The 24,858-nt window shown below is 33.5% G+C and overlaps 1 protein-coding gene across 4 annotated transcripts in view; it reads right to left on the bottom strand.

Moving 5' to 3' along the window:
• Positions 1 to 341: 341 nt before the first annotated feature.
• The window catches only part of Ssx2ip (SSX family member 2 interacting protein), a 35,176-nt gene continuing 10,659 nt past the window's right edge, over positions 342 to 24,858 (bottom strand). The window contains exons 2-14 of one of the 4 annotated variants that reach the window (XM_071617990.1): positions 20,695 to 20,814; positions 19,884 to 20,053; positions 18,890 to 19,102; positions 16,735 to 16,845; positions 15,109 to 15,244; positions 13,642 to 13,717; positions 13,387 to 13,564; positions 9,053 to 9,203; positions 7,430 to 7,566; positions 6,923 to 7,096; positions 3,943 to 4,057; positions 3,369 to 3,534; positions 342 to 1,205 (exon numbers count right to left, since the gene is read on the bottom strand). In XM_071617990.1, the coding sequence (XP_071474091.1) occupies positions 1,031 to 1,205; positions 3,369 to 3,534; positions 3,943 to 4,057; positions 6,923 to 7,096; positions 7,430 to 7,566; positions 9,053 to 9,203; positions 13,387 to 13,564; positions 13,642 to 13,717; positions 15,109 to 15,244; positions 16,735 to 16,845; positions 18,890 to 19,102; positions 19,884 to 20,053; positions 20,695 to 20,725 (1,833 nt within the window). In that variant the 5' untranslated portion in view covers positions 20,726 to 20,814 and the 3' untranslated portion in view covers positions 342 to 1,030. Of the gene's footprint in view, positions 1,206 to 3,368; positions 3,535 to 3,942; positions 4,058 to 6,922; positions 7,097 to 7,429; positions 7,567 to 9,052; positions 9,204 to 13,386; positions 13,565 to 13,641; positions 13,718 to 15,108; positions 15,245 to 16,734; positions 16,846 to 18,889; positions 19,103 to 19,883; positions 20,054 to 20,682; positions 20,815 to 24,858 lie in introns of all 4 variants that reach the window. The other 3 variants (XM_071617989.1, XM_027935150.3, XM_071617991.1) reach the window with 3 other exon arrangements.

Below are 24,858 nucleotides of genomic sequence, written 5' to 3' on the forward strand. Positions count from 1 at the left end.
CTTATCATTAGTGGTAAATATTTCATTGAAAAATTATTAAAAAATTATTGTCAATGATATAAAGTCCTAGCTGATATAGATTATTACCTTACTGGTACCCATCTAATAAGGAAAATATCACCATCCATCTTAAATATCTTTATCATCCAAATATCTTAAATCAATGCTCTCAAAATTGTTATTCAAAGGTACTTTCGTTGACTTGCCCCATTACTCCCCATTACTCTATAATCAAATCTTTTAAAAATTATAATATCCTATGTATATAAAATAAAAATCTAATGCTGTAAAAAATCTCAAAAATGTAATGTTAGTAATGTTGATTATCTAAAGAACTCAGCTTCATGGAACAGATTTTCGAATATTTATTGCCCATATGGATAAAAAAAAAACACAAAACCTTAAATGCAATGTGGCAATGGTCCTAACACACCTGTAAACAGAATACAACTGAAAATTTTACTGTACTCATGGTTGTGTAGAAGTTTTTAAGTCTTAAAGCCTCTTAACATAATCATGTATATCTATGTACAAAACATACATAAATTTCATTTTATTTAAAACATGAAAGAGGTAATTTCAAAATCACACTAAACATAATAAATATAGAACTTGCTTTGTTAAAAATCTACAGTATACATTCAAGTAAAGGTTAAACTTCCAATGCCAACTATATTTGGGACAAAAATTAAACATTTACAATAATCAGTTTCCTAAAAGTGCTATTTTTAATACCTATAAAGAGGAAACTCATTCTAGTGCTTTGTTTCCATCCAAACATCTATACATTCCTTTATTCACAGAACCAGATGTTTCTGTTACTAAAAATACATATCCAAAGCTTTTATATCCTTTTAAAGACATTTAGCATTTCAGCTCTTTGGGGGAAGACAGGGAAATCCAAACAAACAACTCAGACCATCTTGAATTATTAGAGATGACTGACTTTATGGCATACCCTGTTTCAACTTAGATGTGAAATCTGATGAACATGTTAATGAAAAAAAAAAAAAAAATCCCATCCACACATCTAGGGTAAGTCATCTTTTTCCACATGAGAATTTGTATAGGTCAAGGAGCATCCACTGTAGCAACATTCCTGTGACCCAGGTCTTGATGCTATGCTCCACTTCTGATTTGTACATTCTCTTCCAACCTGATTTGGTGTAGTTTCTTCAGGAGTTATATTCAGTACATTGATTGAACTGTTGGAAAAAGAAAGGTAAATCTTAATAATTATCCCTTCCCTCTTTTATATTATATATGCTTTAGATATCCCTCAATGTCTAAATTCTGGCTGCTCCCACATCCTGTGCTAAGTAAATTTTGAGGACATACTGATCAAGAACATTAAAGAGAAGTGCTTCAAAATGGGTTATCATTTTTACCTATCCATCTCCTTACTATTGGTTTTATCTGTCCCTCTAATCTACTCTGAAGCATGCTGCCCAAGTGAAGCCTAAAGTAGATACAGAACATGTGGATTTTGAAAGCTAATGCTCCATGTCTCCATCTTTCTGCTACTATTTTCTAATCCTATTGTTTTTTTCTTTGCTTGTGTGCTTGTTCATGCTTGCTTTCATGAGTCCATCCACCCATCCATTCAGATATTTAATGAGGGCCTATAAAAGTAATTAAGAGATCAGACTCCAAAGCCAGATGGTTTAAGTTCAACCAGCCTCAAAACAAAGAAATATGAAACGATTACTTTAAAATCCACAAAGCTGAGTCAATGAATAATATATTTTTATTGCCTGAATATCTTATATAATTTTTTCAGAAAAACTTTTTAAATGTACATTTCCCATAACCTTTATTTACTAACCTGACCTTACAACACGACAATGTTGTTAGTCCTAAAAACTGAAACCAATAACCTAAAAATTTTATTTACACTTTATCTATACTTAAAAAAATTGCTTATACTTAATTCAGTCCTCAAAATCCCTGAACCTCAGAGCTGTCTCAGGTAAGTTCAATGATCAACTTAGTTCTGTAAGTAATACAGCACGTGTCACCCTGCACAGATTCAAAGCACAGCCTTTGTATAAAGTTCTACTCTATAGTAAAAGAAGTAAGGAAGGAGCTGTTATAGAAATTAGTTAAAAATACACCTAATTATTTTAATGTAATCTTATTATAAAATAAAAACCAAGTTTCTTCAGGAATAAAACATATGAATTTATAAAATAATATAAAATTCAAGAATTATGTCAAGATGCACAGCTTTATGTAACTCTATTCTGTTCATCTCATTCTCAGAGATTAGAATAGTTAAACAGAGTTCATTTAAGCACCAAAATTTTGTTTCTTTGCCACTAAAGTTGTTTAGGGTAGCCCTCAAAATACAAAAACAGAAAATCTTTTAAATAATACATTTTTATTTACATATATTTTTGGTGCCACTGAATGTTTACAATGAACCAAACTTAATTTATATTAAAACTTAACTCACATCCTGTCATGTAGGTACTAAATGTTAGACTTTTTAATTAAACCACAAAACAATGCCTTCAAGGAATACTGACCTGTCAAATATTTCATAATAAAAATAATTATGTAAAAAAGTAAAAATTTACAAACTTAAAAATGACTGAGATAACTTAGATATAAAATGACTTCTTTGTATATGATGAGAATTTATATCTATATGTAGATAATTCTGATTGATAAATTTGGGAGTTTCAGTAACATTCCATGTAAGAAAATACTAGGTTTATATTATTGTTAGATTATAAATTAAACTTTCATTTCCCATATTCAACATATCAGTCAATCTACTGGCCTTATCTTTAAATACACCTCAAATCTCTACATTTTTATCTTCACATATGACCTGAGTTCCAATGACCATAATCTCTCATCTCAACTCCAATAATGTACTCCTAACTGGATCCCCTGGCTTAATTACTGACTCTTATACTGTTTTCCACATAACAAAACTGTACACTTTTAAAAACTTGGATTCCCACCCAAATCTTGAATAAAATTCTGAAATGCTTATCCAATGCCCTTAGAACAATATGTGATCTACAAACTATGTACTACATAAAAACTGTGAAAACAATATTGTTATATTAAAATATTAACTATTGCAAATAAAATTGTATTTTACATGTGAAGTAAAAAGACACACATTATATAATTTTGAGCTCAAAGAATAGGAACCAGATCTACCTTGCTTGCTGCTGTACTCCTGGCACAATGCCAATATACTGGACACCTAGTAAGTACTTGTAGAATGAATAAACGCATCTACAAAATTTCTATCCCAAACTTCTACTATTGCTAATACTACAGGTATGTCAACTTCTCCTCAGCATTGCAATTTTTGGAAACACGTAAAAAGATCACCCACAAACAAATACCTATGTTCAGATACACAGGAAGGTGTTGGGCAAAAGTCTGAAGTAGAAGGTGAAGCAGGAAGAGATTTAGTCAGTTTAGAAATGCAAACTGGAGACCCATTAGACACACTGTGAGGCTTCTTCTGCTGTGTCCTTGAGTGCACTATAAGATTGTCCCGATCAGAACCTGTTAAAAAAAAGGGGGGGGGGGAGGATGCAGTACATGTGGTGAGGTATTAAAAACAGTGAAGACAGCTACTAGGATGATCCATTTGAAAGAGATATGAGAGAACAAATTAAATTAACTTGCCAACTCTGTTGCATATCCTGCAAACAGAACTATCTAGTTATAAAAATGTTACCTCTAGACTGTGATTTTTCAAAAACCTGACATTATTTCATTCACAATGAAAGTTACTTAAGATAGGTATAGTCTTCCTCTCATTCTCATTTTGACTCAGTAAATAAAATCTTAAAGTTGATTTTTAGGTCAAATTAAAAGAACTTTTTCTGGTGATCTACAAAGGTTTATATTAATAATCTGTACATTTCATTTGGATACATATTCAGATTAAAGAGTTTATGAAGTACTCACTTCCTGAGAAGGCACTGAAAAGTTTCACATTTTCTGAGTTCTGGTGGTCAAATGTAGTCATATTTAAAAACTGCTGTTTTAACCAACTGGCTCTTTCTTCTTCAAAAGCCTTTCTCTACCATGACGACAAACCAAAGAAATAATGGTTAATACTTCAATATACACACGGTTGCCATTTCACGACTTCTCCATTGGTGTTTGCTCTCTGGCTTATTTATACATATTCCTTATATCAAATAAATTAACCTAGGAAACTAAGAAAATCATGTTTAAAAAATTCTACCCATTTCACCAAATAAACCAACAATCCCTATTTTCATAGTAATTTTGAATTCAAATGAACAATGCAAAAACATACAGAACACATTATAAACATAAAATCATAAACAGAAAAAGTACTTTATAAATTAATGAGTGGGGGGAAAAACGGACTTCTGGCTTCATCAATCATTTCTTTCATTCTCTAGCCCTTTACCAGCCACCACCACTAAGCCACAAGAGGGCATATACAGGTTATGTCACACCTCACCTTTCTGAACAGCAGTCTCTCATCCTTCCCTCTCATGTCCCACTGCGCCACCACTGTCCCCAGTGACCACCAGCAGCTAATATTTTTATGCAAAGAAAGACACCAGGCAAAGTAGCAAGAGCAGTGTCAGACAGGGGCACAGAATGAAGGTGCTCCCACGGGACATGCTGGCACAAACTGCTCTTGCTCCCCGCCCCCAGGAGACAGCTACTGATAAAATAGACTTTCATAGTGGGGGAAATCCATGTCATATCACCTCTTAAAATATAGAGTCCTTTATTCATAAATATTAATACAGAATCATGTATCTTCATCACACATTGCAAGAAAACTAATGACTTGAAAAAAAAGGCCAAGATATTTTATTTATATATATATATATATATATATATATATATATATATATATATATATATATATATATATGATGACCATGGGTAACAGGTAATTCAATAAATGGGAAAAAAACCTTTAAAAAAATTTTAACATATATTATCAGATGAATCAATGACTGTAAAACAAAGCTTTAAAAAGAAAAGCAAAAATTAAGATTTTTTTTAAAAAGCAAAAATTAGAACATTTAAAAGATAAATTCTGAAAACAAACTATGTGGCTAAAGTGAATAATAAAACTAAAATCACCAGTTTGGTGATTCACAAGATAAAGGTAAAAGAATATCTAAAGAAATACTCAGAATGCCAAACATTGTCTGAACATACAGATGTCTAGAATACAGCGAAGTCAAAAAAGAGAAAAATTAAAAAATAGATAAAATTTCCGTAGACACAATCTTCCAGATAAAAAGAACTATTTGGACATATCCTGGTAAATTTTCAGAATAGTAGGAACAGAAAGGTCCAAACACTTCCAGAGAAGGGGATAGAAACTAACGTTATCTACAAAGTAATATAGGTTATAATATAATCTGGCCTTTCTTTAACAAAATCAAACATGAGAAGAAATGGAATAATTCTTCCAACACTATGAGGGGAAAAAAGGTGACAGAACAAATGTGGAATGTATTTTTGGGTACTCCAGGATTCAAAATGTTTATATCTTATGTACTATTTATGAAAAGTTACTTCAGATGATAACATAGGAAATTCAAAAGAAACCCCTAAGAGAAAAGCATGAGATACATATAAGAAATACAGCAGCTAAATCTGTATTTAGAAAATATAGAAAGTCAGAAAGGAAGCTACAGAGAAATTCAAAGAATTCACTAACTAGTAATACAGCTCTTATGGGTAGCGAAGTTTAATAATACAGAAAATTTTCTATGTGTCTAAACATATTAGTTTATGGAATGAACAATATTTATATAATCATGATGCTATCAGTGTTGTTGCCTGGTTTTAAATTTTCAAGTCTCAACTTTTGACAAAGTACTTATTTCTACCCTGATTATATTACAGGATGGAACACAAATGTGTTAACACCTGACAATGAAAAATAATACCATAAACAAAAATAGCCAAGTAAAGGGGGAAAGAGAGGTGGAAGAGGATAACTATCAGAATTTCTTCATCTTTCTTTGCAGGGATTTGATACTGTCTGAAGATGAACAAATGTGATATGGAAACATCAAATATATTATTTATTTATAGTAAAAAAGGAAACCAAAACAGCAAAAGTTAATATTATGAAGAAATCAGATGTGAATGAGGAAGAGTATAGGTGGAAAATACCATAAGATCACTATATTCTTTTATCTTACACAACAGAGAATTGATAGACTAACATCGAGAAAAAATTATTTAAATACTATATATTTAAGTTAAAAGAATACTTTCAGAAGAATTTACCAACACAAACATTTAATAGTGGTTACCACTAAGGAGTGAAACTAGGAATAAAGGAAGAGGATTTTTTCTCACTTTGTAGTCATATTTTTTTTTTAAAAAACTGTGTTCAGACATTACTTCTATAATTTTTGAATGGAAACATATAGGTAATACATTGCTTTAAAAAGCAAGCTGTAGAATTATACATGAATAAACAATCTAAACTATTAATTATTAATGCATACATCCCTGAATGAGAGACTGGAGATAGAAGGAGAATTTTGTTTTTAACTGTATTTTTTTCCCCCCAAACAAAGCACATGTTCTTGCTTGACTGTCTTCTGGCATACCTACTGATAGAGGCTAAGGTGCCTAAGACACTGTTGTATGAAACTAAAACTCTTCGCAGAAGAAAGCCAATCTGAAAGGAATAAATAAATGCTTATAGCTTATATTTTAAAAACTGCAATTCCCAATTTGGTAAGGGAAAAAAAGATATCATTCTATAATGTTCATATGCTTAGCCTCCCTTCAGTTTATGAGATGACCAATAAAATCCTTTAGAGAAAAAACTGGATAAGAAAGAAATAAAAGCAAACTAAAAGCACTCTACTGAAGGCTATGCCCCAACCTCCCGAATTTTCAAAAGCACAACTATTTAAAATACCTCCAATCCTAGGCGAATAGCAGCTTCTGTAAAGTTTCGTCTTTCTTTCTCAAAATTCTTTTTTTGCTCTTTAAAAAGGGACCATTCTTCTTTGAGGCGTTCCTTTTCTTCCAACAAATAACAGTCTCGTAATAGTGAAGTGGTATCATCGTCACATGCAGTAGCGAGCTGCTGCTATTAATTTTAAAACATAGTAAGTTCCAGGGGATCCCTACAACACTCCGAGTTGAAATGAAAGCAAGGGAAGACAGGTTAAACTTTAGCGAAAGGGCAGACATTTATGAAGAATCAGAAAGTCACATGACAATTCTCCTTTCTCAAATACTACTACCTCAACTATATAAGAAAGGGTACAGGACATCACCTGTTAGCAGACAACTTGGTTTAGACTGGGAAAAGTGATAAATATAAAGATCTTAAGAAATACAGGAATAAAATCTAGTAAGATTCTGTAAAATTCTGGCCTTTTATAGGGGAGAACAGCTTTGAAAGGTAATTCACATTTACCTGTAAAAGTTGCTGCTGTGTTTTAATCATTTCTTTACATTGCTGAATTTCTAACTCCAGTTTCTCAGTTTCTTGTTCATGGTCTTGTCGTGATATCACATCTTCATCATTAAAACCTTCTAAATGTACCTTTGAAACTAACAGAAATCCAGTAAGATGACAAAGATTAATACCACCATTAGTTTTGGGATGTTTTGAGCATGTATTTAAAAATCAAGGGTCTCAGAACTTTTTGTAGAATCTCATAGTTTTCAAAAAAGATAGGGTTTTTTTTGGTACCAGGATTGAACTCAGGGGCACTCGACCACTGAGCCACATCCCCAGCTCTTATTTTATTTAGAGACAGGGTCTCACTGAGTTGCTTTAGTGCCTTGACATTCCTTAGGCTGGCTTTGAACTCATGATCCTCCTGTCTCAGCCTCCCAAGCCGCTAGGATTACAGGCGTGAGCCACTGCACCCGGCTAGTGCTTTCCTTTTAATAAACAAAATAAAGTTAAATTTGTTATTTTAACATTATAAAGCTTTTTAAAAGCAAAGCAACTAGAAGTTCATAACAACTCTAAATTTGTATGACTTTTTGCAAAGCTCTGTTGTCAACCTTTAATTTGTAATCCATATATATTCAAGACTATGTCCTGATTAGAAATAGACAAATTAGCTACATTAACAGAATGTTAACAAAAATAATAAATTCATAACTATGTTCTGGCTGATAGTGTTTCAGAGATCAATGCAGTCTTCAAATCTTGTTCTCTCATACGACATTCAACAAATAGGAAGTCCAGACATACTTACTATGTACTAAAAGACAATGACTAACATGAATAACATGTACATTAATACTGAGACTAATAATTTTGCTCATTATTCTTTACTACTTAAAACAATGATGTTGAATAAATTTTTGGTAATTTAAAATAAATTTTCTTTCATGAACTTCTTTTAAACCATGGAGACTTTATTTAACAAATACAAAATATTAGGGATATATTCATCAACATAGATTTAAGTGTAAGCCAGGGAATAATGTCTAAAATAATACTGTTAAATGAAAGAAGCACACTGAATTAAATATATATAATATTGAAATTTTATTTTTATATTTTTAAATAAATAAATATTTTGTAAATCCATACAGAAGTCTACAAAGATATTCACCTGTTAAGTATTATATAAAAGGAACTGAACCAGGATATTCTACTTTATATTCTTCTTAATTGATATTTTGCATTGAACATCTATTATTTTGAAAATAATTTTTAATTATTTAGAACCTAGTGACATGCAAGTATCTTGGAGTGAGCAAAAGATTCATCTTTTTCTGTATTAATGAATGTCTTCATTTTCAAGATATAGAAAAAAACAAACAGTTTGCTCAACTGTATACTGCATTCAGAGCAGATGGATACATGAAATCCTCTTTTCAAAGATTTACTTTGAGAGCAAAGTTTATTTTTCTTACTGAAGTTAAAATTTCATGGCAAAAAGTAGGCAAAATCTTGCTTTAAAACCACCAAATTGAGCTACCAGCTTCATGGCAGAGCCCATACTGTGGCTTTCCAAGTGACTGGAAATAAATGGCTTATCACAAATCATTTTGCATGCAGGAAAGAAGTAGTTACCTTGATTATCAAGTTTTTCTACATGACTTTTCAAAATTCTCCACTGTTTTCTGATGCTGTTTGTAAGCTGCTCTCTCACAGTTTCACAAGATAGGTCCCACATACTCTCTCTGGTTAGTTCTCCAGCATCTTCTTCAACATCAGAGATAACCTACAAATGATGACAGTGAAAAAAGAAAGACCAGTATTTTAAAATGGTTTTACAACCAGGCAGTAATGATCAGATTGATTACAAGAAAGAGACCTACCTAAATAATTTCTGCGTTGTATTTTAGGCATACATGACCCAGTACTTCTATTTTGAGAAAAAACAATGTTGAAGATAATAACTCCCCAACTTAGATCTCCTTAAATCTGAATTTGAATCTAAGCAGTGACAAAAGTCATGGAGCTGTTTGAGGAAGAGATGCTCACTACCTGTCTAAACTCACATAGAGAAGTATTACATTATATATATATATATATATATATATATACATGTGTGTGTGTGTGTGTGTGTGTGTGTATATATATATATATATATATATATATATATATCATAAACTAATAAACCTTTGAAATAACCTCTGAAGTAAAAGCAACTATTAATCCTACTTTCCTCATACAATTTTTATACAACTAGAGATCTTTTAATTATGCCAAGACATGAAATTATAGAAGAATGTAGCAAATTTTAGTGATAAATTATTATAAAGAATTACAGTAGGACAAAGGACATGGGAAAATAATATTAAAAGGCAAATGTCATAATGACCTGCCATCTACATAAAATAGTTCTAATTTGTTATTATCATCCAGGAAGGTAGATATACTTTATTAATTTGAACAATAAAAAGAGAAAAAAATAAGATACAAGATGGAAAGAAAGAGTTGATTAGACTGTTCCCACAGCAGATACAACAGCACTGGGCTAAAAGAGGTCAAGGTCCCCAAGGCAGAACATGTACAGGAAAGGCCCAGGATGTGGCTCTTGTGATTCTGATTGTTGACAATTTATCTTCAGGAGTTACTTGTCAGTAACTTCCAAGGAGTCACATCTTTTCTTCTGTCCATTATGTACAAGTCTATCAGAATACAGATTGAATATCCCTTTTCTATAATGCTAGGGACTAGAAGTGTTTCAGATGTTTTTGGATTTTGCAATATTTGCAATATATACATATACATAATCTCAGGGATGGGACTTAAATCTAAACCCAAAATTCATTTATATTTCATATATACCGTATACACACAGGCTGAAAGTAATTTATATATATTTTAGTAAGCTTTTGTTTTGACTGCAACCTACCACAGGAGGTTATCTGTGGCATTTCCTACTTGTAGTATCATGTTGGTACTCAAAAGTTTCAGATTTCAGACCTATACTACAAATTAGTTGTTTAAAAAAACTAGTAAGATTTCTTACTGGGTGTTTCCCAAACAGTATAACAAGATGAAAATTAAAAATTTACCTAACTTGAATTTTAGGTATCAAATAGCCAATGTAATAGGTATTTCATTTAGCAAGCCAGCTAAATAATAAATGAAATATGGATGTTACTTAGGCATTCCAAGGTTACATCTTGCTAAAATGCTCCAAAATCTTTCCTTTAAAGAAGGGAATGGTTGATTACTTAAATTTTAAGATTAAAGGAAGCTAGAAAAATGGATCTTCTAAAAACAGCAAATATACTTAACAGGTATTTCCCCAAACTTAATACATTGGAATTATGAAGAATTACACACTGGCTAACTCATGGGAGGAAAGGCATCTGAGAAAGATCTCCTTGATTTATTACTCACTTTTTCTGAATAAAGGTGATAATGAAAGATTATTAAAGGATGGGTCAAAAACTGAGAAAGACTAAGTAATGGAAACCATGCTAAGTCTGAAGAGGTATCAGTGAAAGTTAACAACTGACTAGAAATGAAGGCTTTGTGAGAAAAAGGTTAACAGTTGATTAGACTGTTCCCACAGCAGATACAACAGCACTGGGCTAAAAGAGGTCAAGGATGGGTCAAAAACTGAGCGTATAAAAGAATACAGTTTGTATTCTCAGTTTCAGTTGTGTTCAGTTATCTTAGTCAACTAAAATCCTAAAATACATATAGAGCAGTAAGGTATTTTCAGGGGAAGGGAGAAATCACATATAACTTTTATAAAGACAAAATATTAACTATTTTATTATTAGCTACTAATTATTAATCTCTTATTGTGCCTAATTTATAAATTAAACCTTCTCAGAGGTATATGTTATGGTTTGGATATGAGGTGTCCCCCAAAAGCTCCTGTGTTATGCAGGAATATTCATAAGTAAAATTAGATTAGGAGAGCTGTAACCTTCCTAGTTTCAATGGACTAACTGGGTGGTAACTGTAGGCCAGTGGGACATAGCTGGAGGAGGTGGGTCATTGGGTACATGCCCTGAAAGGATGCATCTTTCCCACAGTCCCTTCCTCCTTTCTTTCTCTCTCAGCTTCCTGGCTTCCATGAATGAAGCAGCTTGTGTCTATCATGTCCTTATGTCATGATGTGCTGCCTCATCGTGGGCCCAAAGCAATGAACTCAGCTGATCATTGACTAAGCCTGTGGTACTGTGAGCCAAAATAAATTCTCCCTCCTCTTAAATTGTTCTTGTTGGGGATTCAGATCACAGTGATGAAAGGTTGACTGATATAGTATATGTATAGGAAAAAACATGAGAAAGTTTAATAGGAAAACAGGATATACAGGGTTCAGTATGATCTGTGGTTTCAGGCATTCACTGGGGGTCTTGGAATGTATTCCTATGGATAAATGGGGTTGGGGGACTATGCATTCAAGTAACATTTAAAAACAAATTTTAAAGAAAAATAGGAGGCAGGATGAGCTTATTAGACTTATTTGTTAAACCCCCAAATAAATAAGTCTCAAATATGGGTTTAAAATACAAGTTCTGGTGACTTGCTAAGAAATTAGCATTTCTCATCAACAGTGTTATTTTTAGATTTTAATCACTAATGTGAATTAAGATTACTATCAGATTACTTAACATGTACAATGACCACTTCTCCACATGTCTCTCCCAAAAAGAGCTTTTAAAAAAAAAAAAAATTATTTATTTTTTAGTTATAGTTGGACACAATATCTGTATTTTATGTTTATGTGGTGCTGAGGATCAAACCCAGGCCCTTGCACATGCTAGACCGCTAAGCCACAATCCCAGCCCCACCAAAAAGAGCTTCTTGAGGGGAAGAGTCAGTATCTTTTTGCTTTTTCTTTCCAGAAACTACAACATAATGAACAAGCAATAAATACATAGATGAAATGATTATTTGTTTCCCAAAGTTAACAAAAGTACATCACATGACACTTAGAAATAGTTGAAAAGATATTTGGGGGGTTGTGGCTGTGGCTCAGAGGTAGAGCACTCACCTAGCATGCATGAGGCACTGGGTCCATCCTCAGCACCACATAAATATAAAATAAAGATATTATGTCCACCTATAACTAAAAAATAAATATTAAAAAAAGAAGATATTTGCACAACGGTTACAGCACGAGCTCTAGAAATAGACTTTGATTCAAATCCTAGTTTTGTCATGTATTATACTGGGCTACTACGGTGGCTCAGTTTCTTCACCTCTAAAATGGGGATAATTATAGTACCTAAATAATCAAAGCTTAATATTAATATTCTCACATATATAGTACATATCATAGTGCTTAGCATGGACTAAGTCACCAAAAGATTATCTCCACTATTTCCCAGGGCATGTCTAGAAACATGCAGGGACACTGGTTGTCACAGTGACTGCAGGTAGCACAGCAGTGACTGTCCTGTTCAAAATACCAATAGTGTATTCACTAGGCATACCTACCCAATGTTTGAACTGCCCTACTGTTATGGTTTGGATGTGAGGTATCCCCCAAAAGCTCACGTGTGAGACAATGCAAGAAGGTTCAGAGAAATTGATTAGGTTGTCACAGTTTTAACCCAATCAGTGAATTAATCTCAGGGATTAACTGAGTGGTAACTGAAGTGATAGGGTATGGCTAGAGGAGGTGGGAATTGGGGTGTGACTATGGGTTATATTTTTGTATCTGGCAAGTGGAGACTCACTCTCTGCTTCTGATAACCATGTGAGCTGCTTCCCTCTGCCACTCTCTACCACCATTAAGTTCTGCTTTACCTTGAGCCATGAGGAATGGAGGTGGCCTTCTATGGACTAAGAACTCTGAAACCGGGAGCCCTCAAATTTCTTCCCTAACATTGTTCTGGTCAGATCTTTAGTCATAGCAGTGAAAAAAACTGACTAAAACACCTACTTTGCAATCTAAAGAGCATATTAGAGAGAAAAAGGCCACTTACAGTTCCTGTACTATCATCTGCTCTTTCTCTAGGTTTCTTCTTTTGGGGAGAAAGAAGAGAAATCATTTCCTTTTTCATTTGCTGAAGAACCTTCTTAAGTTCAGCATTTTCCATTAGGATTTGTTTCTGACGATATTCATAATCATTCAAGAGAATTTTGTACATTTCATCTTCATTCCTGAGAAAGAAAACATTGTTATGAAAATGCAGTGGAGAAAACAAAGTCTAAGTCTATAGATCTAAACTGGCCTTTACCTGGCTTCTGTTTTACCAGTCCTCCAGGAGCCTCTTTTTCCATCAGCTCTCCCCACATAATTTAAAACGTCCATGGCTACAAACATGAACACACAAAACAAAACCAATTCTTATCATACGTTATTCAAAACTTTAATGCATCCTATACACACTAGGGATATGAGTCAACTTGATATATGGGTTCAGATTTGGGCTCAACAGCCTAATTTCAAATTTTTAGTTCCTCTGCTGGTGAGCACTGAGATCTTAACTACTAAGCCACTTTCTTCACTGACACAATAGGAATAATGAAATTATTTACCAAAGAGTTTTTAAGATCATAAGAAATAATGCTAAAGGTAGAGCTGAACATAGAGTCTGGCACACAGTTAAGCATTTAATAGTTCTGATTTTTTCATTACTAATTTCATTATCGACAGTTGGCAAACTATGGCCTGAAGGCCAGCCACCTAATTTTATAAATAAAGCTTCCCTGAAACACAGCCACATCCATTTGTTTACATATCTTCTATGGATACTTTTTCTTTACAATGGCAGAGGAGTAGTAGGTACAAAAAACACCTGTAGACCCCACAAAGCCAAAAAATATTTACTATTTGGATTTCTATAGAAAAAGTCTGTCATGCCCAATTATCGTCATCATTATCATCACCACTGTCATCTTCAAAGAAGTCAAGAATCCTGACAATAGCAACAACTCTTCTGCCCTAGATGGAGGACACATTTGCTATAAGAATGAAATAAGATGAGAATAAATTACTGCAATTTTATAGTTAATAAAATCACTATGATTACGTCATTTCCAACTGGGTTTGAAACTGAAAACAACTAGACCCCTAAATATAAGGGCCAGTTTTCCAAAATTAAATCTTTGATATGCCAGTAAAATTGTATTGTACAGCTCTACTTTCGTGTCTGATTGACTTTTTATCTATACTATTGACTTGCAATCAGGCATATACTTTTGCATGAATTGTTGTAGTTTTCAGAAGAATACTTTTAAAAAGGAGACCTTAGACACTAACTTTTACAGTACTTCTTTATGACTAATCACTTCAAAACATGGAACCAAACTTAAAGGAATTCAAACTGATATAAGTGATTTGGTCTGATGAACAATTTTCTGAACTCTAAAATCATTCTTTTGACATTCAGAAATACACCCTGGTTCTTAATATTTTCAGTTCTTTGCTATGGAAAAATTAAGAGTATCTTTGGGCTCAGTTTCTCTCTATGGCCCAATACTACACCTGTTATGTTAAACAGATATATACAATTAATAAATCAAACCAAAATGACTTTTTTCCACTAATCAGTTCTCTAAATTTCCAGTTTATACAGACATACTAAAACTAAAATCAATCTAAAATCTACTGTATAAAGCATGAAAATAACACATCTTGAGCTGTCGTCCTCAATCCTTTTATAATTTTAATTCCCTTGGCCAGATCTTAGCCAGCTGCTTACTTATTTTTTTATCCTTCTTGTTCATAACAAGTTGATGCAGACGTTCCTTTAGCTTATTATATTCACGTTCTTTTCTCTTCATATCATGATTATACTGAGTAGCTCGGCTTGCAATGATATTTTGTAATTTTTGTACCTGAAAAAAGCATTTCCATCAAATGAGAAATGATAAATCCAGTTAAAATTCACAAATTCAAAAGAGAAAAGTATTAGCAGTCATCTTCCCATAGTACTTAAATTGAGATAATTCTCCCTTCTTTTTAATGATTACAAATCACTTAAATGAGTCACGAAGTTTATATTTCTTAATTTTAAAATTTTCAGAATATTAACTTTCTAAATTATATTCTATATCTTTTTACTATACAAATATTCTTAGTAACTTAGAAACCAGAAAATCTTATGGAAGTATTAAAATATTAAGGGCTTTGTCTGAAACAATTAGGATCCAGATAGTCATCTTAAAAAATGACCTCCTTCTCCTATTGACTTGCAATCACTTTACTTCGAACATTAGGTCCGGATAGGCGGAGTACACCAAGTGATCATGAGGTACATTAGCTAGTGGACATGTAGTAGGTAACTAGGCCCACTTCTCTCTGATCAACATTTGATGATCATCTATTATGTGTCAAAATAGGTATCTACCAAAGCTTCTCAGGCAGTACTTGACATAAGTGCTTTATTCTACAAAGACATTCTCAATCCTTGCTAGAGAATAATATGATTAACTTATTCCTTACCAAAGATGAACTGTTTTCAAACCATTTAAATCAACAGATCTGGTCAAACTTTTCACAGAAAAGTTTATTAAATATACCACTAAATATTAAATATACTACTAAAAATGAATGATAAAATTATCCAAATCAAAGGGTTTTAAAGACTTACACTCCCTTAAGAGTCTTTCATAAAACACTGAAAGTGTATTTTTATAGCTATTACATGGAATAAAAATAAATAATAAAGTAAACAATAAAAACATAATAGTATAGGTACCAAGTATAGATACATTACAAAACAAATCCATTAATTTTGTAAGTCCAACTAACCACTGAAGAAATTAGAAATTTGTCAGAAGATGTCATAATTCTAAGAACCCACTGGATTAGAAATTAGAATTCTACTAAGTAAACCTAAAGCAAAAATTAGAATTATTATATCTTTCACCTCAGAAATAAGATTTTTAATGAGAATTGCTCCTGTGCCCACTGAGCCAAGTAATTGCTTAACTGGACCAATAACGTCAATATTTCAGATAGTACAAAAAGGGGCAAGTCAGACATCAAGTGCAGATATAGCAGAGCACAAAAAACCTGCATTTAAAGCACCTTGTGCCTGTGAAAAAGTGAGTGAATCTGTGTGCAGGAAGGATGGTACAGGACACTGTTGTTATCTGCTATGAACCTAAGCCAAATCGATCCCCTGGGAGTGGAAGGCAGAGTGTGTAGTAGGGAGAGTTCCAAACCTCTTAGTTAAATATGATTTTATACACAAAGGTACACCACAGCAATTTGACATAAATAATAGGTTTTTTAAAAGTTACATGGCTCTTATGGTTTCACCTCAAATTTCAAAAAATAAAAAAAAAAAAAAAACTTCATATGCAATAACTTGATAACTTACCTCATCTTTTTCATTTTTCAGGAGCTGATGCAAATTCCTGTTTTTGCATTGCAATTGTCTGTCTCTCTCCTGAAGCCCAATCATTTCCCTCCTGGAGGTTTCCAGTTGTTCCTAGAATATTTGTATGCCATTTTGACCAAAATTATATAAATTCAAAACAACTGAATTCTTAAGTCAATAACAAAAAAGTCATACAGACTAGTTTTGTAAGCTAAAGTATAGTGGCACACAAAATGTTTATTTAGAGCAATTACTATGCAGCATTTATCTAAATTTACATATCAAATTCTATTTCATTTAAGTTCCAAATTTTGTGTGTATGTACAAAAGGAGCTTCAAAATGGTTCTCTTGAAAGACTTTTCACTTATTCCATGATGATGCCACTGAACCCATTTAAAATTTCTTCAGACTTTTTATTTCTAATACTTTTTATTTTTTACTTTTTGGTACCAGCGATTGAACCCAGGGGTACTTAATCACTGAGCCACATCCAGCCGTTTTTATTTTTTATTTTGAGACAGGGTCTCATTAAGTTGCTTGGGGCCTTGCTAAATTACTAGGGCTGGCTTTGAACTCGTGATCCTCCTGCCTCAGCCTCCTGAGTTGCTGGGATTTCAGGCACTTGACACCAAATCTGCCTTGTTTTTAATACTTCTGCTGAACACTTTGGAAGATATCCTCATCTATAATATCATCATCACCTTTCCTTTGAGAACAAATTTTTGGCTTTGAGAAAGAGACAAGTGAACTACAGCTAAGCCAAAAGAAGGGTGGGAATACCATCCCTGGCGTTACTTTAGTTCAAGTCCAAAACCTCTGCAAAGACATGCTAACAGGCACCCCCATCGTGATGTTTTCTGAGCCCCGTACACCTCCATCCTGAATACAAATGTGCACTCTCCCAATCATTTCTCCACCTTTCCACTAGAATGACATTTACACAATATCTTCCCTCTGTTTACAACTTGTTTACAACTCTTCAGCGCCTCCCAGTTTCTGAACCATATCCTTTCAAACCATTTGGAACCGGGGTTAAAAGCCTCACCTCTCACCATTCTTCATCCATATTTTACACACTCCAGCCCCTGCAGGGCTTTCTGGTTACTTGAAAGTGAAATGCACTCTCAAGCTACCGTGCTTTTCATGCAAGTTACATGCTCTTCCTGGAATGCCTTTTCCAAGAACAAAGAAATCCAATATACAATAGTATATTTAGGAAAAAATTAGACTTGGATCCCAGTACATTATATCCTCAACAACATACATAAGTCCTCACCATATTTTGAACACCTTATTCCTCTCTGCCAATATTTTTAAATATAAGCCAGGTATGGTGGCACATGCCCATAATCCCAGTAGCTTGAGAGGGTGAGGCAGGAGGATCACAAGTTTTGAGCAAGCCTAGGCAAGTTAACAAGGCCCTAAGCAACTTAGCAAGACTCTGTCTCAGAATAAAAAGTTCAAAACAAGTTTTTAAAAAGTGTGGGGCAGTGGAGGGAGCAGCATAAGCTACTGGGATGTAGCTCAGTGATAAGCAGCCTGGGGGTTCAATCCCTGGAAGGGGGTGGGGGTGGGGGGGGTGGACATGAAAGAATATTAAAGCAAACCAGGAACCAGTAACAAATGTTCTAACATTTTAAGGCAGCAGGCCAATGGCCTTGTGAAAATAATTTCATTTTCTCGGAGAAAAATTTAATAAACCATCTTTCTATATGGTCTTTTTCTAAGCCCCAGGACTTTTGTTAGATATTATCTGGTCTATTTTCATTATTGAGCTTTAGAACGTTTGACATAAACACATCAAGAATATTTTTCTTAGAATGAACTAATAAAGCTCTTACAAAGAATTTTAAATTAAACAATCTACTTTGTTAAGGAAGATTACATGGGGTGGTGTAATCCTTTTCCTCAGAATATAAACATTTTCTAAGTTAAATTTCTAAAGATTAATAAGTCATTAGAGTAGTCATAAAATCAATGCCTTCAATATAGATAATAGGAAGCAGTATAACTGATTTGTGCAAATTAAGCTCAAAGTTTCAAAAAAAACTAAAGCTTTTAAAAACAACCTTAACATTTGATAGTCAATGGACATTTATAATAATTATTTATATAATAATGATACTAAAATACAGAATGATATATGTTTTCTACCTTAAGTTTTGCATAGCAGTTCTGCAGATGGTCCATATCACTTCCCAGTTTCAGATTTTTTGTTTCCACATTTTCCTGAGCTAGAAGGTTTTTCCGCTGAAGTACAAGTAGCTCATTCATACAATTCAAAACAGCAACTATATTTAATTCTCTTTTTGTGTCTTTACTTTTGGATTCTTCATATAATGAAGGAAAACCAAAAGTGGTCAATTCCTGGTAGGAGAAAAATGTTTTTTTAAAAGTTGGTTATCCTTAGGGAGATATTGGTCAAAAAGATACAAAATTTCAGTTAGATATAAAGAATAAGTTCAAGAAATCTACTGTACAACATGTTGACTATCATTAATAACAATGTATTGTATTCTTGAAAATGCTGAGTAGATTTTAAATGTTCTTACCACAAAAAGTATGAAGCATGTTAATTAGCTCATCTGAGCCACTCTACAATGTACATATATGTTAAAACATTGTGTTGTATATAAGAAATATATACAATTTTTACTTGCCAATTAAAAATTTAAAAGTTAATTTTTTAAAAGTTGATTACCAGAGAGCAAAAGAAACAATATTTTCTAAAAAGAAACAGAAATATTTTCTAAGTCAGAGAACTATACTGAGTTCATTGAGAAACTAGTAAATTTCCCAAAGAACAAAAAAATTAAAAGAACTGTTTTGTGTGTGTGTGTGTGTTTTTTTTTTTTTTCCTAGACTCTGCTCTATAACCCCTGTGACCTGGAGTAAGGTACTTAGTTTTCTGCACCAACAAAATGAGGTTAAATTCAATGGAGAAGCCCGGGATGATGGTGAGGCCAAACTGCTCCAAATACAATAGCTAATCTTATATGAGACTAGATCATTACCAAGGTTGTCAGTAAATCTAATCTAAGTCTCTGGCCACTGCATAACAATGTACTTGTGCTCGACAAATGTTTTTATAACCTTCTATGTATGTTCTATTGAATAATGATTTATGCTATTTATGAAAACATGTTACCTGATCAAGATATGAAATACTTTGTTCAATATTCTCTTCTGTGCAGAAGGCACTGAAAAAGCTGTGCACATTTTTTGATAAAGGTATTGAAGAACATAGCACTTGCTGTGAATATAGACTTGATGGAGACATCTTTGTTTCTGAGGTATATTGAGAGAGATTTTTACTTTCTGAAAAGAATCAATAAATAGCATTTGCATAACTAATTAAAAAAATGTTTGTAAAACTAACTTACCAAAGATTTTAAACTTTACACATATACACACATATTTAAGAATTTTTAAATTGGGATGAAGCCATTTTTATCTGATACCTATGTTTTTTCTTTTTCCCCAAAAACATAAAATTAAAGTAGTATTCTTGGTAGGCATGTTAAGTGACAATACACCTTAACTTCTACTTCTTTAGACTTATAAAAAATTATAGACAAAACACACTTGTCTATTTCACTCAATGCTTACGTGACAAAGGAACAAACCTGGGAAACACTGAAGTAGCCACTAAATATATTTCAAATGCATAAAAATTTTACTCAAAAATATTATGTATCCAGTAAGCTATCTAAAGCACTGAACCCACTGATTATAGCACCTTCTTAGCTCTCTCTAATAACTTTACTGAAGATGAAAATTGGACACTTGTAACTATTTATCTCTCTCTCTAGTCACATCTTCAATATTTTCGTAACTTTTTAATATTTTTGTTGAAAACATTCACCTTGACAATTATTGCTTTGATTGCTAGTTATTTTAGATTCAGTTAAACTGCTTTGGTTTCCCTTTACTTTAGATTCAGTTACCTGCAGACAGACCTGGATCTGTAATAGTCATCCAATCTCCCATAGCAATTTCCAGAGCCAGGATACCTGAGGAACCAGTTTAGCACTGAAACATGTAGACCAGCTGCTGTCACTCTTCTAAGTAGGCATCTCCTTAAGAAGCAAATGACAGAATAATGGCCTCTAATTTAAAATATGAAAACCAGTATAAAACCATTATGTAACAATTAGTTGCATGTGCTTCAAAACCAGAAGGATTTGCAACATTTATTCCCACCCATGTGGATACAGAACATTAGTAAAGTTTAAAAATTATATAAAAAGATGTTACATATATGTACAAATATATAAGGATCAAGGCTAAAGGTTCTCTAGTTCTCATGGGGGTATTTGTGTTACTTCACATATAAGCTACATGGTACCTGATATGACTCACAATATAAATCTAAGGTAAGGCATTGAACTAAGTAACATTTTTATACAATATCCTTTAAAACAAAGCATAACTCTTATTTACATAGATAAAAAGATGAAAACCTTCTTGGCCATCATTCCCCATTTTGTTTTCCCAAACTTTTCTTTCAAATTCTAATTGCCAGTGTTGGCCAGTGTAGGGCTTGATGCTATTCAAATAACATCAATTTAAACTACTATCAAGCCATCTGGCAATCATGTATCAAAATTAAAAGTAAAAAATGTCTTCATCTAGAAAGTTCACTTCTAAAATTTTATTTTAATAAGGTAATGTATACAAAGATTCATATACAGGTTGTTCATTACAATAGGAAAAAGAAACAATTATGTTCCACAATAGAGGACTGGATAAATGAGACATTTATACACAGAACACTGAATAGCCTTGAAACAGAACTAGGGTCGCTAACAAATATCTAAAGGCCAGAATACAAATGAACTAAAAAAGTAAACTAAATAAGACATGTAACCTTTTCCATCTACCACTCATGTTTCCTCTTCTTTAGAGATAATGGAAAAGATATTTCTCCATCACAAGAAAAACAATTCAAGTAAAATTATAAATGGCAACTGGCAATTGATTTCAAGGTCAGGGACAGAAGGAGGAGGGGTGGAGTCTGCAGGCAAGCTGAAGAACATGTGCCAACACTTTGGACAGCTGCTTCTCCACTAAAGTAACTTGTCAAAAGAGAAAGCAGGTTCTATGTTGATAGAACTTTGAGTTTTTAGAGATGTTGGAAATCTAAATTTTTATGTGAAGTCTCCCTATTTTTAAATGGTAGAAGCCAATTAAAAGTTCTTAGCTCTATGCAAGTTATATTGTCAGAAGTGGGGGAGTGGGTAGAAGGGTATATGAGAACCTTCTGGGGTACCAAAAATGCTCTGTATCTTGGTCTGAGAATTGGTCACATGGGCATACATATAAGTACATTTTATCAAGTTGTACACTTAAGATCTGTGGCCCTGGACTGTAAATTGAAACTCAAATAACAATGGCCATGTGTAACAAGCCAAATAAAATGTGTTCTCAGGCCAGATCTGGACTGAGGATTAACAGTTTATAACCAGTATCCTCAATATTTCAGGCTGTGGAAAATAATAATGTGATGTTAAGATGAGTTGGGCACAGTAGCACAGGCCTGAATCCCAGCAGTGTGGAAGGCTACTGCAAGTTCAAAGCCAGCCTCAGCAAAAAGCAAGGTGCAAAGTAACTCATGAGACCCTGTCTCTAAATAATATACAAACAGGGCTGGGGATGTGGCTCAGTGATCGAGTACCCCTGAGTTCAATCTCCAGTGCCTCCCCCCCCACCAAAAAAAAAAAAAAGTTAAATGAAATTTTCACTCATCCAACAAACATTTATTGAGCTCCTATTATGTATCAGACATATTTTTTTAGGCACAAGGGAGGCTTTGCTCTTAAGAAGTCCACATTCTGGTGTAAGGGGGAAAAAGACACTAAAGAAGCAAGCAATAAACTAACAGTGATAAGAACTAAAAACAAAGTAAAACATGATAATATGAGATAATATGAGAGTTTAGGGATGGGGAGTATCTGAGTTTTACACTCAGATAGTGACATGTGAACTGAGACCTAAATAATATCAATGACCAAAGCAGATAGGTAGAAAAACAGCAGGAACAAAGACCTGAGATTGAAACGAACTTGATAAGTATGAAATACAAAGAAATCCAGTGTTTGAAGCACAGTAAGCAAGGCTAGAAAAGTAGAGGGTCAAAGTTCTCTGAATTGCAATAAAACATAGGTAAACAGTTGTAGGCAGGAAAGTAAGAAATTTCATCAATTGCTGTTGAGTAGATCACAGGTAGGCAACAGTAAAGGTTGAAATCAATAAGGAGGCACTGCAACAGCCCAGGTGTAATGACCAGTGATACACCCCAGTGCTTCCAACAGTGGAAGTTCAAACAGATGAATTAGAAATGTCCTGTGTGTGTGTGTGTGTGTGGTGCTGGGGATTGAACCCAGTGCCTTGTGCATGCAAGCCAAGCACTCTAAACTAAGCTATATCCCCAGCCCTAATGAAGAAAAAACCTTTATGACTTGCGGATGGATTGAAATGTGGGCAAATTAGGAATCAAGGATTATTTCCAATTATGGAGAAGCATCCAATATATTTTAATGCAGAGGATGTTATGTGTTATTTTATATGTCATGTCACACATGCATACATACACGTGGAAGGTTATCCAGTCTGGCAATGATCTTTTGCAAGTATGCTACTCATGTGCTTTGGTAAGAAAGGGTACCCTGATCAATTCTGTACATCCCACTATCCTTAAATGAATGCCTTCAATAACAGAATAAAATTTGAGTCTGCACCAAGTAAGAAAAACATTTATTTTACTTCTGGTTTTCAGAGATAGCAGCTATAAGTAAAATAAGACTGCAAAGGGCTATGAACCCATTTGTTCTTATGTAGCCCTGCTTTAGGTAAATAACCTCTCTGAGCCCTACTTTCCCCACTGGTAAACTAACAAAATAATGGCACTTATTTCAAATTTCCCATGAGGATTAAATGAGATAATGTATGAAATTGGTACACTGTTTGGTATATGGAGCACACAGAATAAATATTAGTTATCATCATCATTTAGACACAGAAAATTAACTTTAGTAAAAGTTCACATATCCGTCATCTTCATGTTAAAGAATCCACACACACACCACCAGGACTGCCCAAGGTCACGCTTATAATTGGCTGTGAATGCAGGACACAAAACTAAGTTTTCAAAATCCTGTGCTCCTTTCATTCTATCATTATTTAACTTTTCAACATTGTAAATGTAAATTTACCTATAGCAACCAAAAATAGAATGAAATAAAAAATCTCCAGATTTTCTTTAAAAGATCACTTTGCAGGGCATGGTGGAACAAGCCTGTAATCCCAGCAGCTTGGAGGGCTGAGGTAGGAGGTATGCAAACTCAAAGCCAGCCTCAGCAAATTAGCCAGGTCCTAAGCAATTTATCCAGACCCTGTCTGAAAATAAAAAATAAAAAGGGCTGGAGATGTGGCTTAGTGGTAAAGTATCTCTGGGTTCAATCCCTGGTACCAAAAAAAAAAAAAAAAAAAGAAAAAAAAAATTCAGATCTTGTAATCCACTTTAAACTATTTCATTTTTTATAAAATTTAAAATTCATCCCTGCTTTGCCACAATCAGCTTCTTTCTCATTTATAAACCCTTTCCTACCCTATCCTAAACATTAATGCAACACTGAAACTAATCTTACAGACCTAACAAAAACATTTGGTTCCTGAGAATAACACGTTTTTTTTTTTTTTTTTCCCATCAGAAAAGTTCCTTACCTAGTTCGTGTTAAAACTCGGGTTCTTAATACACATCAAAACCCTGTAGAACTTTGGGGTAGGCAGCTTCTCACACAGACCCCAGTTATTCCTGCTTCTTGAGTATGGGCTGCATTTAGTGACTAGGTTCTAACAGAAATACAACAAAAGTGATGGGATTTCACTTTGAAAATTAAGATTATAGAAAGGGCGTGGCTTTTATTTTTATTTTACTTACTGTTTCTCAAATCCCTCTTCCTGAGGCAAGCACACTATTGTGTTATGAGTGGCCCTATTTAGAAGCCAATGTGACAAGGAACTTATGTATGTGGCCAACAGGACCTGAAGCCTGCTAAGAGTCATGAATAAGTTTGGAAGTGGATCTTACTTCAAACATTGAGCTGCCTATAGTCTGGCCA

This window comes from Marmota flaviventris, chromosome 10 (assembly GCF_047511675.1).
Source record: "Marmota flaviventris isolate mMarFla1 chromosome 10, mMarFla1.hap1, whole genome shotgun sequence".
In the NCBI taxonomy this organism is placed as follows: Eukaryota; Metazoa; Chordata; class Mammalia; order Rodentia; family Sciuridae; genus Marmota; species Marmota flaviventris.